This window comes from Alligator sinensis, unplaced genomic scaffold (assembly GCF_000455745.1).
Source record: "Alligator sinensis unplaced genomic scaffold, ASM45574v1 scaffold123_2, whole genome shotgun sequence".
Lineage (NCBI taxonomy): Eukaryota > Metazoa > Chordata > Crocodylia > Alligatoridae > Alligator > Alligator sinensis.
In genome coordinates this window covers 879,561-897,498 of record NW_005841917.1, presented here as the reverse complement: position 1 = coordinate 897,498, position 17,938 = coordinate 879,561, and the positions used below count along the sequence as shown (strand labels likewise).

The window sequence follows — 17,938 nt, the reverse complement described above, 5'->3', positions numbered from 1 at the left end:
GCGTCCTTTCCTGCCTACACAGGGGGGCGGACTGGATGATCTATTGAGGTCCCTTCCGACCCTAATATCTATGAATCTACAAATAATGAGAGAAGCTGTTTGTTTTCTGATGGGGTGATAAATGCTGATAACAGAGCTAATAAATGCTCTGTTATCAAGGAGCGGGGGAACCCCTCCCTAATCCTGCTGGGGCCTGGCCACACCACCATCATCTCAGCCTTGTGTAAGGGGAGGGAGGGCTGCTCTAATGTCCCCTGGCTTCTAGCCTAAGCCACTTCAGGTATGTGCCTGTATGTCTGTGATGTCTGTTCAGTTACTAAGTGATTTAGCCTAGCCAGGTGAGACTAACCTGCAAAGATTGAATCAATTCAGGCTCAGGCTTTTTTAATGTGTGCCCCTAGACTTAGTGAGCAGATGGGGATGGGGCACATGCGCAAGGTACATGATTGTGCGAGTGAGAAAACAATATTAGGTATAAATACACACACACAATATTCCGTGCCTTAGCCAATGTAAAGCCCATGCTTTAGTTTGGAAGTCCTTTTGTGTCAACCCTGCCAGAGCATTGATCAGTTGCAAATTAAACCCCAGAACAGCGGTTCTCAAACTTTTTAGACTTGAGACACTCCTCATAAAGTGCCAGCTCCTATGGTTCACTTGTTTTTTTACTACGTTGAACTTAGAAAGGCCCCAATAAATTAGAATGGTTTAACACTATGGATTCCTATTTGAAATCTCTGGGTTTATCTTGTGAATCATGTTTGCATACCTAACTGTGCTAACACTGAATGGGACTCCACAGCACCCTTGAGAGGATCTCAAGGCATCCTAGGGTGTCATGACACCATGGCAGAGAATCACTGTTACAGGTTACTTCAAAGAAAGCATCTTAGGACACAGATATGCTGCAACCTGGAGATGCAACTACAATTCAGATATATCTGAGTTGGTTTTTAAAAGGTAGCTGGGTACAGGGAACAGGTTAACCACAGTTGGCACCACTCCTGATTGTAGAGTAATGAACTAACAGCATGCTTTTTGGTACATTCTTTAAACTTCACAAGTGCATCCAAAGTCAATAATTATTCACATGCAGAGCAGCACTACATTTTCTTACTGAAATAGTGAAAAGCTCAACAAGCGTTAACCATATGCAACTAGGTTACCTCATCCTTAGCACGATCAAAGGATTATTCACTGGCTCTTTTGTGATACTTTGCTCTTTAGATCTTCATTTTCTGCCTTGACTTTAAACAAAGTAAAAAAAAAAAACCAAAAACGATTATTTTAAAGTCTTTTTCCTTAACTTGTCAAGTTTTCAGGCTCCAAGACCCCCTACCAAAGCATCTGTACAGCTCTAACACTATAATACCAGAACACCCTCAAAGTCTTTATTGAATTAATTCTCAGGACACTTCATATGGTCAGTTAGTTTTATCCTTATTCTACCGAAGACAGAGCTACAGATAAAAAAGCTTCACTGAACTTACACAGGAAGTCTGTAGCACCTCCAGGAATTGAATTCTGACCTCCAAGTCAAGTGCTTTAACTACAAAGCCAACCTTCATCTTTTCTGCATTGAGAGCGCACAAGTACTTCTGCTATTTTGATTAATTTATTTTGTTTCGGTTGGGGTGGCTTATAGAGGGGGGAAAACGGTTAGCTTTCTGTTTTCAACAATACTTCTCACTTGGTTCAGTTCAAAGAAGAGTTAGTTCAGCACTGAACCACACAAGACTACAGAATTGCATTTTAGTGTTTAAACCTCATGAAGCATGGCATCATCATTTCTACTTAGAAATTCTGCAGAATGTATCTGTCTGTCATCAGATAGAAATATTTATAGTGCTGCTTCCTAGACAGATATGCAACACAAGATATAAAGCAAAAGAGAATGCACTGAGGATGAAGTACACCAGGGTGCATTTCTGCATACATACACATAGGACTGATAATTTTAAAGGGTCTTGAATTCCAAACTCATTTAACGCAAACTCTTCTTTGACTAACTAAAAGCTTACTATATTCCACAGAAATACAATTGTTTACAAATGCAGAGCGCCCTGGAATACTGTATGTTCTATTCAGCTGTATTTGATTGGAGATAAACCATAAATCCATAGCCCAAAACACTGTTTTGTGTCTTTAGGAAAATAAGTAACACAATGTTTTATAAAGGCGGTGCTGTCTATGGTAGCCAAAATGTAACCGAGACATTAACCAGATTTGAGTGAACACCTCTGTACTTCGCTTCAGTGCCAGAACACTGAAGCAACTATACTGAAGACAGGCCAAACGCCTCACCGATTTTTAATGGGAAGTAGGGCATTAGTTTAAATAAGGAGTTATCAGAAGGCTGGTTACTGCGCACCCTTGGAATACTGTGAAACAAGCAACATACGTGAAAGGAACCAGGATTGCTGTAGATCACAAAAGGGAATTCTACAGTTGACTTAACAGTCTGCCTCTACTCTGTGCACTGTTTGTCAGTTCAGATCAAATTAAATTTGCTTTTCAGTCAAAGACAGCATACAACTCAATTTACTTTTAGACTGTTAAAAATGCCTTAAATGTTTCATCCCTATTGTGGATATACAGGTATTAGAAGAGGGTTTGCTTTAGGTCATCCAGCAGAAAACCTATGGGGCTGCATTTTCAGAAAGGATAGGTATTTTTATGTGCCCAGTTTAAGCAACCTTGTGCCAGACTTTTGGAACTGCTGAGGACCTGCAGACCCCCGTTCTTAAGAGGGACAGGGGAGGTAGGAGGCAAGGAAAGGCAGCTTTGAACTACCTTTGTGCCCCGTATGTTTGGGAGCTCCAGAGAAGGCCAGCCTCAGGGCTACTCTAAATTATACTGGTTTTTAAAGCTGCGTAGGGACCATCATGATGGCTGAGACTAGCCAGACCACAGTGTGCTCCGTGCCCCCTCCTTCTCCTTACAAACCCCACTGAACCTTCTCTAGATGCGCTGGCAGCTATACACCAACCAGGAAATTCCTTTATGGTTGGGCATTTCTCAGGGCCTTTTTCCTCACCTGTTATACTGTTAGAGCAACATAAAGAATCTGGTCTGGTGTATCTTAAGTTAGGCACGCAGAGACTGAAACACGCAAAAATAACGGACACTTCTCAAAACATTGGCCTGTCGTTCTATGAATCTAACAACAGATTGCTTATAATGGAAGTCAGTGGAAAAGGGGTCATCAGCATCCAGATCAGAGCAAGGAAGAGTTTGTGCCTAAAATGTTAAGTTTGTAGCAACCCATTCCTTGCAACAATGGAGATATGCATTGTATTTGCTGGAAGAGCATTCCTTCAGCCAATTAAGCTACTCTCATGTTCTGGCTTGCGTGTGCAGACGCGATAGGATTTGCATGGACTACTGCCAGTTCACACTAAACCATGAACATTGCCAACTGTCTAGATCAATATCTGCTATCTTGGTAAGTCTAAAAAAAAGCATAACTCACAAGTGTGGTAACAGACTGAGGGACTGTACAGTTGAAGGCATTTCCAGACATTGCCACATAAATCTTAAAATACTTGAGTTTTCTGAAGTCACTGTCATCCATTGTCAACGTGCTTGAAGACACTGGTAACAAGAGCCATGCAATGGACTGACATGATCTATGCCAGCAAGCTTATATATTAAATATTTAAAGTACCATCATCTATCTATCTATAAAATGAAGTGTATGTCTGTATTTATGTTCACTTAGAAGTTGAGAGCGGCTGGTCCTACCTACTCTAGATCTTTCAAAATCACTGAATACCACCCAACGAAAATTATAGGTGGGTTACTTTTCACTTGACCCTTTTTGGGGCTTCCAGTGACAATTTAAGGGAACAATGCTTTTCACACGGACCGTTATATGTGGCTTGCTCCAGAGTTGGTAGTCAGAGAGGGCTGTGTATACTGGCACCAACAGGAAACACCGCAAACATTGTTTACAAAGAAGTTCTACAATTAAGATTATTCATTTGGATGTCATTTGAAATGTCGCTCCACATTAAATTTTAAATGTTAAATATGTTCTACTAAATTCTTTGAAAATATACAAACACTGCAATTACAAAAATAATGACCTGGGCGAAGAATGGGCCCTTCCACTAGTTTTATATAAACTTTAAAAATGGTTTAATCCATCTTGTAAAGCTACCTTCTAAATTACCAGTCTGGGCTGTGAGACAGTATGTCACATCTATGAGCAACAAGCTGATATGCCAAGGCAGGACAACCCAATACACAGGTAAAGTGCACATTTTCTAATTACACTCCCAAATTCTGAACTCCAGTGGAGACTACCAGCCAACCACAGTAAGCAGTTGGGTTACTTATTAACTGTTTGGGCACATTAAAAGTTGTAAAGTGGTTTCACATGACCCCCTCCATTCCCCCACCCCCAATCCTTTACCACCAAATGAAACTGAACTCTGTTCTCCACATCTGACAAGCTATGCGTTAACCTCATCTTTCCATAAGAAGTTACTTAGTCCCCAGCACACGTTAGACCAAGAAGACTGCTCTTATGACTTCTTGGAGCTATGCACGGTCAGGTATCAGAAGTCAGGTATGACTGGAAAACAATGATACCCAAGCCATGCCCCTTTCCCTGAAAAAAAAAAAATCACTGTGTCAAGGAAAGGAGGCAATATAAAAGGGTTTATATAATGGCAATTTAAGGATTTTTCTATGCAGAGGGAATTGAAAAGAGAGGAAGGATGGGCACATCCACCAGCTTGGCACAAGAGAAGATCCATCCTCTAATGGGCACTTCCAAAACCTGGCTAACACTTTGCTAGCAACTACTTTCCCAGTTAAAGCCCTTATACAGAAAAATGTTACTTCATGAACCTGAGAATGCCTATCTCCCTCCAAGAGACTTTACGTAATCCAGAGTAAGTTTTACCTTCTGGTTATACTGAGGTTGGGAAAAGGGAAATGTCCTTTACACAGATGTCAGGTAGTTTTAACACAACAATTATGCCAGCTACAATTACTATGCCCAATCAGCACAATGGCAGTGTTGTAAAACCATGAAAGCATATGAAATCACTTCATGCTTTGAAAGCAAATACCAAAGAATAAAAGACATGTTGTAGACCAATGTAAATGCAGAGAGCAAAGCACTAGGGGAAAAAAGCAGGGGGGTTTGCTTTTAATAAGATGCTCATATTTGTTATTTTCCATTGTTGACAATAACAAGGTGCAGATACACAATTAAGTCTCTATTACTATACAATTAATAGAAAAAATGCTGCTTCATGATTATGATTATTGTAGATTAAGAAAACTGAATATCTGATAGAAGTGTTTATTTTAGTTTATTGAATGCTGAAATGGTATGCAACTGAAGTTTCAAAACGAAGCATAGAAAATTAGGGTTGGAAGGGACCTCAGGAGGTCACATCTAGTCCAACCCCATGTTCAAAGCAGGGCCATCCCCAACTAGATCATCCCAGCCAAGGCTTTGTCAAGCCAGATTTTAAAAACCTGCAAGGATGGAGATTTCACAACCTCTCTAGGTAACGTGTTCCAGTGTTTTACTACCCTCTAGTGAGAGAGTTCTATATCCAACCTAAACCTCCCTTGCTGCAACTTGACACCATTGCTCCTTGGTTTGTCATCTGTCACCACTGAGAACAGCCTAACTCCAGAGAACATTTAGCCTTGCAGCTCTGGCAGGAACATTTAAGCTGCTGCTCAAATTTTTCAAAATAAGTGGTTGCTGATGGCATGCTGTCATGTTACCATTTAATCCTCAGAGCCTAGCAACCTTTTCAGTCTAACTGGGAAGTAAACTCTTCCTTTCCCTTTCTGACAACCTGATTAAATACTTCTATTTAATACTCAAGAGCAAGGGGTTACTTAAAGGGACTGTGTCTCCTTAAGAAAAATCAGGTGAACAATGGATGTTGGTAAACGTTGGTGGAGTTATCATCTAAAACAGGGGTGGGCAAAATGCGGCCCACCAAACCATTCTATCCATCCCGCGGGGCCCCTAAAATTTTTTTTGAATTAATATTTATCTGCCCCTGGCTGCCCGTCATGCGGCCCTTGATGGCTTGCCAAAACTCACTAAGTGGCCCTCTGCCCGAAATAATTGCCCACCCCAATCTAAAACTTCCTATAGGTGAAATATTAGAGATTTTGACACACGCACGCATGCTTTAACTTGATAATACTGTATGGACAGTTATTTTACTCAGTTGTGTGTGTCATGGCAAAAGCAGAAAGAAAAAGTACTTTTAAAATGCAATGATTTAAACTTAAGAAAATTTATAGTCATCTAAACCAGTCTTTTTTAAACAACAACAACTTAAGTATAGAAAAACAAACTACTTTATTTCTCTGTGAAGATCTTAATCCGGCCGGTAAATACACAGGGGGTACATCTACTTGAGATGCTTACTGCACGGTAGCCTAATAACACAGTGCATTAGTGTGCCAGTCAAAAACCATACTAATAACCTATTGTGCAGTATTATTAGGCTACTGCGCAGTAAGTGTCACAAAAAACGTGCACTGGTGCTACTGTGCAGTAAATATAGTTACTGCACATTAATGAATGTGTAGACACACCCAGGCAGTCCTGAAGACTTCAAGGTAGCTACTTGTATTCAATAGATTGTATATGGGTGGATCCCTATGTCCACAGTGAACTATGCTGAGGTTGATGAGATTTTCCATGGTTACAAAAGCTACCCACATAAAAGCAGTTGCAGGATTGGGATTTAACTGCTATTAAAGTAGACTTCTAATGCCCAAATAGAAAATCATCAAAACACACCCAAGAAAGCAGTCGGGTTTTAGAAGAGGGCAAAAAAGTTTTGACTCACTGATTTTTTCCTTTTCAGATGGTTTAGGTCAACTGGCTTGTCATTATCAACACACACAATATTGGTTTATTTTTTACCACAACACACCAATCAAGCAAATATAAATTGCATTACCCTTCTTTGCTGTTTTGAAAGTTAGGATATTTTTAAAACAAGACATGAATTACAATCTGTTAAGGCTACAGCAAGAACACACAATTCTCTACATTAATTCAAAAGCCATTATATGTCATATAAACAGAAAAAGTGTCTCAATTCCAATAATAATGTTCCATTAAAAAAGATGCTGTGAATTTAACCAGGTTAGAAACCGATTTCTTTATCCCTATTACTAATTATATGCTGGATTATTGGAAATAAAGTGCTTATCTATTTTTAAAAGGCAAGTATGCCATTTTTATAAATTGGTTACTTCATTTTTTTCTATCTGAAAACTTTAACCAGTTTAAGTCTTGTGCACTGACCTGCCTTGAGTGCTTTGGTTTTTGGCATTGTCAGGGCAATACCAAAACAGATCACCTCTTTCAGGATCAGGCCCAGACAGCCAGGCATTAAGTATAAAACTAGTTTCACTGTTTGCTGCCTCTCAAAATCTGCAAGCACTATGTACAGTTTAGTTCCTTGTTATCAGATTTAAATGCCTATTGTCTCTACTATTCTTATCATGAGAAGTTCCTTTTTCCATAAAAATAATTACATTTCCAACAGGAGCCAGATGAAAACAGGGAAGAGCACCAATACTTCACAAGTGCCACCCACAAAACAAACTCTACTCATGAGAGCTGTCAGAATGAGACCCTGCTCTCGGTACATTGTGCAGATGCTTTAAATATCACACAGCTCTCAGAAGTCAGCTTTCCCTGCTTGGGGCTCAGTATGCCCACAGGCTCTATTCACCCTTGGATTTGGCTACTACCTGATTTATTGGAGAAAGCAGCGATAACTTCTTAAAAATCACTCACATCCAGCACCAAAAATAAGATGTCACTCAGTGTTGTGCTGATCCTTCTTTTCCTCTTATGTGAAGAATTATACAGATAACAACATTGACTCCATGGTGACATCTCTGCATTGCTTACATATCATTCTCTCTCTCTATCTTCCCTTTAGAAATTCTCTTCACATCCATATCAGATAGAGACTTTTGCCTTAAACTCAGATTCTAGAGACCAAAATGATATTCTACAGACCAAAACGATAGTAAAAGGTGCCAGCATGCCACACCACTCTCTGTGTGTACCAGTTGTTTCTGATCCTGGATTTCTAAGCTTACTTATCATTCATTGAAAAACAAATGCCTGTTCACATAAGAAGGATGAATGTTTATCACTAAGGCATGAACTTAATGTAATTGTTCAGGAAGCCTGTAAAAGGGAACAGCGGCTTCTAGTTATACTTCTCCCCACTTCTGTACCAAGGATTGTTTTAGAAGGCTTTAGCATCAAAATACAATTATTATAACAACAGTAAAAAACTTGTAAGCAGCTCCAAGCTCAATATGAGGGAAAGGGAGGGGGTGGGGGAACTGGGTACCACTGAAAGTCTATTTTAAAAAATTGAATGCTCTTGTAAGCCAGACATTCAAATATGTAACTTTTGAATGAAAGAGATGCCAAGTAAAGTCTTGTAGATCATCTCTACCCTCAAAACAGCCAGAACTCTTCGCACCAACTCTGAGCTATCACACATTAAAAAAAAAAAAAGTCTTACGAAACTATCACATGTACTTCTGAAACTCCACAGTAGCTCACTGCTTCCTCGTTCTGTTCATCATACACACACGGCTATTAAATGAACTCGTTCAGTTATAGCGCCTACATACAGCTTTCGTGCAGAGTCCGTTTTGCCCAGAACCAAGCTCTCAGGCAGACACGACTGGCACAGGACGCCTTCCTAGATTAAGAGGGAGCCGGAAGATTCAGCCTCAACTTTAAGAAAAAGGCACTAAGGATTCTTGCTCTGGGTATGCTTGACTTCTAGGGTGTGACAAGATATTGGGGAGGGGAGTACAAAAGGTAGGAGGCGGAAGACACTGGGGTGCAGTGATTCACAGCCAGGGTGCTGCGAGGGCGGGGGGGGGGAGCTTGAAATCCTCTCAAGGGTGCCGCGACATAGCGCTGTGAGGGGCACAACCCTGACTCTGGAGACAAACCCAGAGGTTTCCAACAGGAATGCAGAGAGGTTTCCGAGTTCTTTATGGTGGGAGAAAACTGACCCGGCATGTTTTTAAGAGGTGAAAAGCAAAGGGAAAGCTGCCTTTCAACGAGGGATGCCTCCAGCTTCGAAAACAAGAGGTTGAGAACCATTGATTTAGGGAGCAGAAACCAATGGGAGGGGAAATCCAGCGTGTCAGGTGCCCTGGCCCCTGAGGAGCACAATGAGCAACAGCCCGGCAGAGCCCGAGGTGGAGTTTGATCTGGAAGGAGACGGACACATCTCGGCGCTCGGCAGCCAGAGGCACAGCAGGGGCCCTTTTCTCTTCTACTTCACCAGCAGCGCGGTGCCGTGGGACAGCGCACGGATCCAGCGCCCAGGCGGGCTGCCCAGCCTGGCCCCACGCCCTGCGCGGCTGGAGCGCGGCCGCCTGCTCCCGCCCAGCCCCAGCCCCGCCACCTGCCGCCCAGCGCCATGCTCGCCAGTCCCGGGCTCCCAGCGCTGCCTGCGGGATGCCGCTGGGCGCGGGGAGAGGGGGAAGGGCAGGACAAAGCCCTCCCCCCCGCGCCCACGACTCACCGTGTAGAGCAGGTTGAGGGCGCACAGGCAATTCTTGGAGCAGGTGAAGCCCCCGCAGACCATCGCGCCGGCAGCGCGCGGCTCCGGGCAGGGGAGGTGGGGCGGGCCGGAGCCGGAGCAGGTGGAAGGGCGGTGGATCCCGATCCCGCAGCGCGCCGGGGACAGACGGAGCCTCCCGGATGGAACGATGGAACCACGGAGGGGCCGGGCCCGCGAAGGCGAGGAGCGCCGGGATCCGGAGCCGCGGCCCCGGGGCCGCTCGGGCGCCCTCTGCCCTCCGTCAGCATTCAGGCTGGGTCCGCCGCCTCGCCCTTCATGCGCCTAGACACGGCCTGTGAATCCGGGCGAGGCTCCGCCTCAAACGCCGAACTCGCACCAAGCCGGCTACACGGGCGCGGCTGGACGCCTGAGGCCCCTGGAGAAGTTGGGCCGGAAGGGAGCTCCTCCGCCCCCCAGGCTGAGGCAGGGGCATCCTTGCTCTAACCCGATGTTTCCCAACCTTTTCCAGCCCGAGGCATGCTTACATTAATAAAAACTTTGTGCAGTGCACCTGTTACGGCATTCCCACTCTCACACCTGTTGTAGCTCGTTGCCGTGGCAAAATTCCACCGCACACCTGTTCATTTCTGATGGCCTGCTTTTGTGCTGCGGCACCCTGGTTGGGAAACACTGCTCTACCCTCTTCCTAAAGCGACTGTCGCCCCTGATGCAGCACAAGCCCCAGACGCCCCAACCTGCCACCAGGGCATCAGGGACCCCAGGAGGTCACCTAGTCCACCCCCTGCCTGAGGCAGGGTCAGCCCTATCCAAACCATCCCATACAAGCATAATCTAACTCAGCATCAGACTGCCAGAAACCCTGGTACAGCCCACACTTGACACCCTAACCTGCTGCCGGCAAAACGGGACCCAGGCAGCCAGCGTCCTGCTTCTTTGTCCATGTAAGCATAGCATATGCTTACCTGGCAAGAGAAACACCGTGACCACGGAGGCGGTCTTCATAGCCGCACCAGGGAAGACCACTCTCCTGGCACGGGGATAGTACTTGCAGAGGTAACGTATAGTAAACCTCCCACTTAGCTGCTGGAGTGGGAAGGTCTTGGCTTTAAGCCCACCTTATGGAAATGAAAGATGTCTCCCTGGCTTGCTCCTGGGGCCTTACGGCTGAGGGCAAGCAAAACTAGGGGGCTGCAAGTAGGATGCCCACCAAAGGTTTTGGGAACATCTGAAGCCCCAGATGAGTAGAGAACATTTCCTGGTAGTAGGGCCACTTCTGGTTCTGGACTGACTCTTGGATTTGGAAATTGTTTTGGCTAATTTGGCTTGGAATACAGAAAATTAAAAAAAAAAAAAGTACGCTCAAGAGGTCTGGGTAGAGGGCCGCAACCCCCGCTACAGAGGAAAGCCAAATCCCCACAGTCCGTACCAATCTGAACCAGGGGGTAAAATTCCCTCCTGACCCCAAATATGGCCATCCGTGTGACCCTGAGGGAGAGGTAAGACTTTCTATCCTGTAATTAATAAACACTTGGGTAGAGGGCCATACCCCTGCTACAGAGGAAAGCAAAACCCCACAGTCCATTCTAATCTGAACCATGCAGTACAATTCATTCCTGACCCCAAATACTGGGGATCAGTCTGACCCTGAGCAGGAGGGCGAGACCCTGTAACCAGGAACCTCTACCTTGAAGTCCCAGCAGGAACACTGACACACCCAGTCAAAATCCCCAGCCTTGGTGGCAGCCAATACCCAGTGCCTCTGAGGAAAGCTTAAAACACCCCCGCCCCGACACATGCAGCAGGAACTCCAAAGGCATTTTATTCTATGTAGTTTGGCTGGGATTTGTCTGTCTGAGGAAAGCTAAAGCAGGCTAATAAGCTAGCACATGAACAAAAAGCAAACATTTAGCAATTCATAGTCTTGTTTTCCAGAAGTCTGAAGCAGGAGTCACTAAATATTTCTACCTGATTCTAGGACATCAAAATCCAAGTGAAGAATCTGCCCCCATTAGGTTGCTGGCTGTTGTATCCTCTGCTCAGCTTCTCTTTTCCCATCCCTTTCAAATCACCATTACTTAGCACAAGATGCTTAGGGCAGTGGTATCCAACTTTTTCCATTTTTCTGTTTGCCAGTCACAGCCGGTGTGCGGGCCCAATCTGGCATTCTGTGTTGACCGAACCGTGCACAGGAACAGCCTGGCCAGGGGCCGATCCAGCCACGCAGGAACAGCCTAGCTAGGCCCCAAACCTGCACTACTGCATTGGGTCCTGCCTAGACATAGCCATGTGGCTGCATCAAGCCCTGACTCAATCCAAATGCATGGGAACAGGGCCCAATCCCTCCAGCTGGAACCAGTCCAGCAATGTGGGGCTTGGAAATTTGGCAGCTGGGGAGCAACAGCAGTGTTAATTGTCACCACCCCACCACCTCCAAATTTCCAGATCAGGCCCACAGGCTAAAGGTTAAGCACCCCCTGGGTTAGAGAACATGGTGGCTTCACACAATATATATATATATTAATGTCCTTCTCCTGCAGTGTGATGTCTTGGTATACAGCTTTGCCCTCAAATGTCTCTGAAGATTAGTGAGGGCTTTCACAAGAGTTTAGGGTACAGAAAGGTACTTTTATTATGGAATCAGGATGTAACTAATTCTCACAGCACTTTCTGGTGTGTAAGCTTGTTGCTTTATCTACTTATTCTTTTTCAGTACGAGTGGTTTAATTTTACTATCTCTTCTTAGGAAGCTTCTCTGCAGATGCACCAGATGTACCGATAGCTATATAATTGGCAACATATTCATCCTTCTGTGAGTGGTGGAAAACAGTTAACTTTTGTTTATTCTCAACATCTGGGGATTTTTTTCTAGGACATATAAATAGTCTTCTTTACAATTAAAACTGTTGAAATGACAGTAACTGCATGGGTTGGTCCTTCCTTCCTTTTACTTTAAAATGGCCTGGGTTTTTTGTGGTTGTTTACACATACTTTGTGTATATACACCTCTATAACTGGAGGGAAAACTTAATTATCTAGAAACAGGCAAGTTATTTTTAAGGGAACTGTACAGCTCTAGCATTAACTAACAGTCCAGGCAAGTTTTTCTTCTGTCTGAGAGTTAAATAGAGTGAAACACCTGCTGCTGAGTGTAGCAGTTTAATATTCCCTGAGGTCCTGTTCTTACAATCATTTACACACAACTTCATTACACTTGAAATCAATGGAACTGCTAACAGAAGTACATTTAAACATGTACATGAATGTTGCAGGATGGGGACCCAAGAAACTCTCTTATTTTCCTTCTGGACTTTGAAAGAGATGGTAAGGAATTATACACTCTGTAGTCTAGCATGCTAACTATTCTGTCATCCCCAGGTGTTGGAGAAAAACTTGTGAAGATCAGTTCCACATAAACTGAGAAAATTACACCTAGCATCTAATAAATTCACAACAATTACTAGCAACTTGTCAACAAAGCAGTCAAAAACGGATCTCCAAAGGCATTTTGTTGTATGTAGTTTGGCTGGGCTCTGTCTGGCTGAGGAAAGCTACAGCGGGCAAATAATCCCAGCCAGCAGTGAGACAAAGAGTCTGAACAGCAGCCGGCTGTCTTTCCTGGTCTGTCGCTGTGGTCTATTCTCTTTGCATTTTTTTCCATGCTCTTTGATATTTTGCCACACTTGTGCAATTAAATACAGAGCACGTTTTTCTCCTGCCAAAATGACAATCCCCCATTTTCAAACTGCTGGATAGTTATCCATGGAGCTGCCAGTCAGGCATCATATTAACATCTAACACGCTTTGTGATACAAATTAAATCTAAAGATTTAACAGCTGCAAAAGTTTTTTTTATTATTATTATTGTTGCTAGTATGTTTTTAAACTTAGGGGAAGTGAGACAATTCATAGTGTATAATACTTGTAAGGAGACAAGATAAATGACTAACAAACCTGACTTGATTTTGAATTCATTTAGCCTGTGGTGAACTTATACTTGTTGTGTACTATATTTACAGGGCTATCCTTCTACTATTTTGGCTCAAAGCAAGACCCAGAGGAAACCACTCCAGTGTAAAACCACTGATCTAAAACAAATGATGCCAGCTTCACATCAGATCTGAATTGGGCTACTAAGTCTCAGATCCTCAGAGGTAATTAGTTGACCGACTCTCACTGGGTGGTAGGCACCTATATATAAACTAATTGACATCTTTTTCCATGCTTGTCACAGATCAGTCCCACAACAACCTTTCACATGGATTATAACAACATTTTATTTAAAAATGTCACTCAAGTATTGCCAGTGTTCAGAAATGATGCTATATTTCATTCTGTATAAGTGCTTTCCAAGCATTAGTGTGTAACCTGCCATTCCAAATATAAAATCAGTTTATCCACTGTAGAAAGATAGCTATTGATACCTCAGTTGTTAGAATATTATCTCATGTTTTGAAATTATTTTCAGCATAGCTTTAGACTGTAGTCATACAAAAGATTAGCCTTATTTTGTAGACTTTGTTGGATAAAGAGCAGAAACTTTAAAGTGTTTTTGTTGGACACATGCAAATGCAGATATATAAAGTTACTGTAGCATTGTTCCCTTTGTCATTATCACTGAATTATTCAAAAACATTGTCCACTACTCTTAGAAGATCTCTTTCACTGTTAATAATTAAGAAGGTGCCTCAACTTTAATTAATTAATGACCATTTCTCATGAAGGCTTGATTCAGTAATGAGTACCACTCAGAAGTTTTTGAAACATTTTTGGATTGAGCCCTTAAACATATAATAATATTTGAAGCTGCTTTTTCAATATAAATACTTCCCAAGATGGCTGTTCTAATGTCACTTGTACTCACGCCTTCTATGGTTATGCATAGATTTATTTAAGTAAATGGAGCTGTGGCAGTTCAACCTTGCTAAAGGCTGGATATTCATCCCTTCCAGCTCTATTCATAAGTTACACTACCAAGCTCCTACTGGGATAATCTTGTAACCTGATTTAGACTAGCACAGTTAAATATTTGTCTCTTGGAGTACAAACTATGCAAGAGGCATGCTAACTGCAGCAATATGAATGGGCAAAAAAAAAATTGTCTCTATATTTTCAGTCAAAATTATGCTAAAGACCCATATTCACATATGAATCTAGCTAATACATTGAGACACTTAACATGAACTAAGTTGTCTTTTGTGAATTAATAGTTGTTAAACGATTAAAAAAAACAGTCTTTCCTTAGATTTGGTGGCAGGGATTCTTCTTTTCATTTTTTTTTTTTAAATGACTGGGGGTTTTTTGTTGTTGTTTTGTGTGTGTGTGGGTGTTGGGTTTTTTTTTTTTAGGTTTAGTTTCTATAAATACCTGGTCTAGTTGATGAGCCTGTACCTGACTCTTCTCCTTTGTCTTTCAAGAGGACAAGTTCTGCATTTGGTTACAGTGAGTCCAGTTCTGTTGCCTTAATTTTCAGTGCTGCAATCAAGAGCAGAATTTGGCCTTTGCTTCTTGCACTCTGATATATCCTTTGTTCCTAGCTTGCCTTGGAGCCTTTCAACAGCATCCCTGGCAGTTGAAGAAACCATGAACAGAATGAACCAGATGTACTTTCATAGGAAAGTGCAGCAGCATGAACACACAGGCTGGTGACTTGTAATTCTGCTCTGCCTGTGGGTATCCTTGAGAGCACTGTATTTACTAGGAAGTAGTATGGAACTCTGTGGAAAGAGTATAACTGCAAAATTAGTGTGACTGGTGGCCAGTACACATTTTATAATTCAAACAGGCTATGAATAAAAAAGTTCTCATCATTTATCATTAATTTTTATATATAGACTATCTTAAGGGTTGTAAATTAAGAAGTTTTTTGGTTTTGTTTTTTTTTAATGGACCATATTCTGAGACCCTCAAAATAGGAAAAGGCTGTAAACTCAGATTTAAATTGAGGAAAATGCCCATTGTTTTAAGTAGCCTATGCTTCTATACTACATTGTAAAGCTCATGGTACAAGTTTTAAATCTACGTAGCATCAATATTTTACAAATGGTATAAATATAAACTTAAAACAGTTTATATTTGCGTGACTGTTGTGCCTTACATGAAATACATGAAAGCATTCTTAATGACAAATTTGATATAGAAACTCACCCTTTTTACTTTACGCATTTCACAGCATGTTGCATTTCTAGCTCTAGTCTTTACCTAGCATAATACTCTGTTGTATAGGAATCCTATCCAGCAAAAAGGGAAAAAATAATAGCGATCAGAAGAAGTTAGCAGATGCTCTCAAGTGGCACCTAAACTACTTTTAAAATTATTTGTTTAAAGATTTGCTGGTTTTCAACTTGACTTTAAAGCCTAAGGTCTTTTTGTTTTGTTTTGTTGCTGAGGTTGACAAGAAACAAATATAATAAACAAACCTTAATAAGGTCAATTGTTTTGGAAACGAGTCAAGTCTGGACTGCTTGTTGTCCTGACAACCTTCTGATAAATGTGCTGATGTGCTAATAAATACTGAAGCTAACATTTAAGTTAACTCCATAAAGATTTTCAATTCAGTCAAATGGTACCTTATATTCTTTCAGTTATTTTTTTTATGTCTCTCTCATTTTGGCTTGTTCTACAGCATGAACAACATGGGTTTTCTATACTCAGAAGCAAAAGTACAAATGAGAGTGGTAAAATCAATGATTTTATATTCCCACTTCATCCCCGTGGCTATGATGATGCAGCTGCTGGACGATTTCTCATTTCCATCAGCATTTTTAAAAATGCCCATAAGATTGTTTACTGCAAGTATGACCTAAAAAAACAAGCTGAATATGTGCCGTCTGTCCGAATTGAGCTGTATGTTCTCCATGTGGTTGGGATTTTTCTCAGTTTTAATTTTGGGTGCCAGTATACGCTGTACATAAGGGCTAGATTCTCAGCTGTTATGCATTAAAATAAATGCACGCTTTTACCACACCTGTACATGGATGTCATCGTTGTTTCTGCCATTTGATGCTATTTAATTATAGTTAAAATCTATTACTCAACATAGATAGTCATTTGAACTTGTCAACAATGGTATATTATTCTAACCATTTGCATATAATGAATTTGCTTCCTGGATCAAAAGAACTGATCTGTGGAGGAAAGTAGGAGCATTCCAAGCCCATCCCCTTTCTTGTGGCCACTGATAGCACAAGAAGAAAGGGAAGGAGGGGCAGCCGGACACTGCCCATGGATGGCATTGTTCATTTTGCATTCCAGGGTTTTGGACATCTGTGTACATTATGCTCAGATACCAAAGTAGTAAGTGTGGTAGAGGAGCCCAAATAAGGGGTGTGTTGCACAGGACACTTAGCACATGTTTTCTTTAGATTATAGTATGCATTACTGTGCTGTATTCAAAGTTAGAATGTGTTTTGAGCAGTTGCATGCTAATGCTTACTACAATCTCTAAGTGTAACATGAGACATGGTGCAGGACTGCACCAGAGCCAGTTCAAAACTCCAGTGCAGTGCAGAGCCTGGAACTGACAATCAGCTGACTGTCCAGCACCACACTGGAGTCTACCATCAATGCCAGTTGGCAGTTTTGACACTGCTCCAGAGCCAATTGTCAATCCCAACCCTAGTACTACACTAAAGCCAGTTCAAGACTCCAGTCCAGTGTGGAGGTTGGGACCAACAATCAGCTGATTTTTCAGTCTCAGCTGTAGTGCCACACCAGAGCCAATTATTGATCCCAACCCCAGGACCGCAGAGAGTGGTTCAAGACTCCATTGCAGTACCCAAGCTGGGACTGACAACCAGCAAACTGTGCTGGCATTATATCCGTGGAGCTGTTAGATTATAATTGAACATGTGTTACTGAATACAGTCTGGAGATACTCTTCCCCTGAAAAGTCCTCACTTTGTTACAGTGTGATCACACTTAGCACAATACAATCATACTCTGCATATATGTTATTGCTTGAACATGCAGACGCTTGCGTTTTACTGTAGTTAACATGTATAAGTATAATGTATGACAAAAGGACATAAGAGTGACTGGTGATTTTAATAACAGAAATGCATTTCTTTTCTAGCATAAAGTTAAAACTTTGTTGAAGAGATGGAAAAGAGCACACAGAAAACAAGCTCCATTTGTGATAGAATGGGGAAAATATGTATAATGATTCATATTTCACAGAGTAACTTACTTTTAGATTGGATAATCAGAAACTTGCTTACCAGAAGGCAAAGTGACATGCTAGCTATATGACCTGAACATTTATCATTTTCGTATGAGGACTCTGGCAAACGATTAAAGATGACTACTAATAAAATAACAGGTGGTTCCTCCTTTACTCCTAGGAATGCAACATGCTGAAAACATAT

General features: G+C 42.0%; 1 protein-coding gene and 1 long non-coding RNA gene across 3 annotated transcripts in view; one reads left to right on the top strand and one right to left on the bottom strand.

The window, feature by feature from the left end:
- The window catches only part of TSPAN13 (tetraspanin 13), a 27,188-nt gene extending 16,611 nt beyond the window's left edge, over positions 1 to 10,577 (bottom strand). The window contains exons 1-2 of the mRNA XM_006018920.3: positions 10,538 to 10,577; positions 9,576 to 9,886 (exon numbers count right to left, since the gene is read on the bottom strand). Of these exons, the coding sequence (XP_006018982.2) occupies positions 9,576 to 9,886; positions 10,538 to 10,577 (351 nt within the window). The remainder of the gene's footprint in view (positions 1 to 9,575; positions 9,887 to 10,537) is intronic.
- Positions 10,578 to 12,080: 1,503 nt separating this feature from the next.
- Positions 12,081 to 17,869, top strand: LOC102374800. Of its 2 annotated transcripts, XR_003092910.1 has the most exons (4): positions 12,081 to 12,195; positions 12,319 to 12,384; positions 13,592 to 13,726; positions 15,110 to 17,869. It is a non-coding gene; the product is annotated as an uncharacterized LOC102374800 (long non-coding RNA). The 2 variants fall into 2 exon arrangements; XR_323255.2 differs by having other exon boundaries at positions 13,592 to 17,869.
- The last annotated feature ends 69 nt before the right edge of the window (positions 17,870 to 17,938 follow it).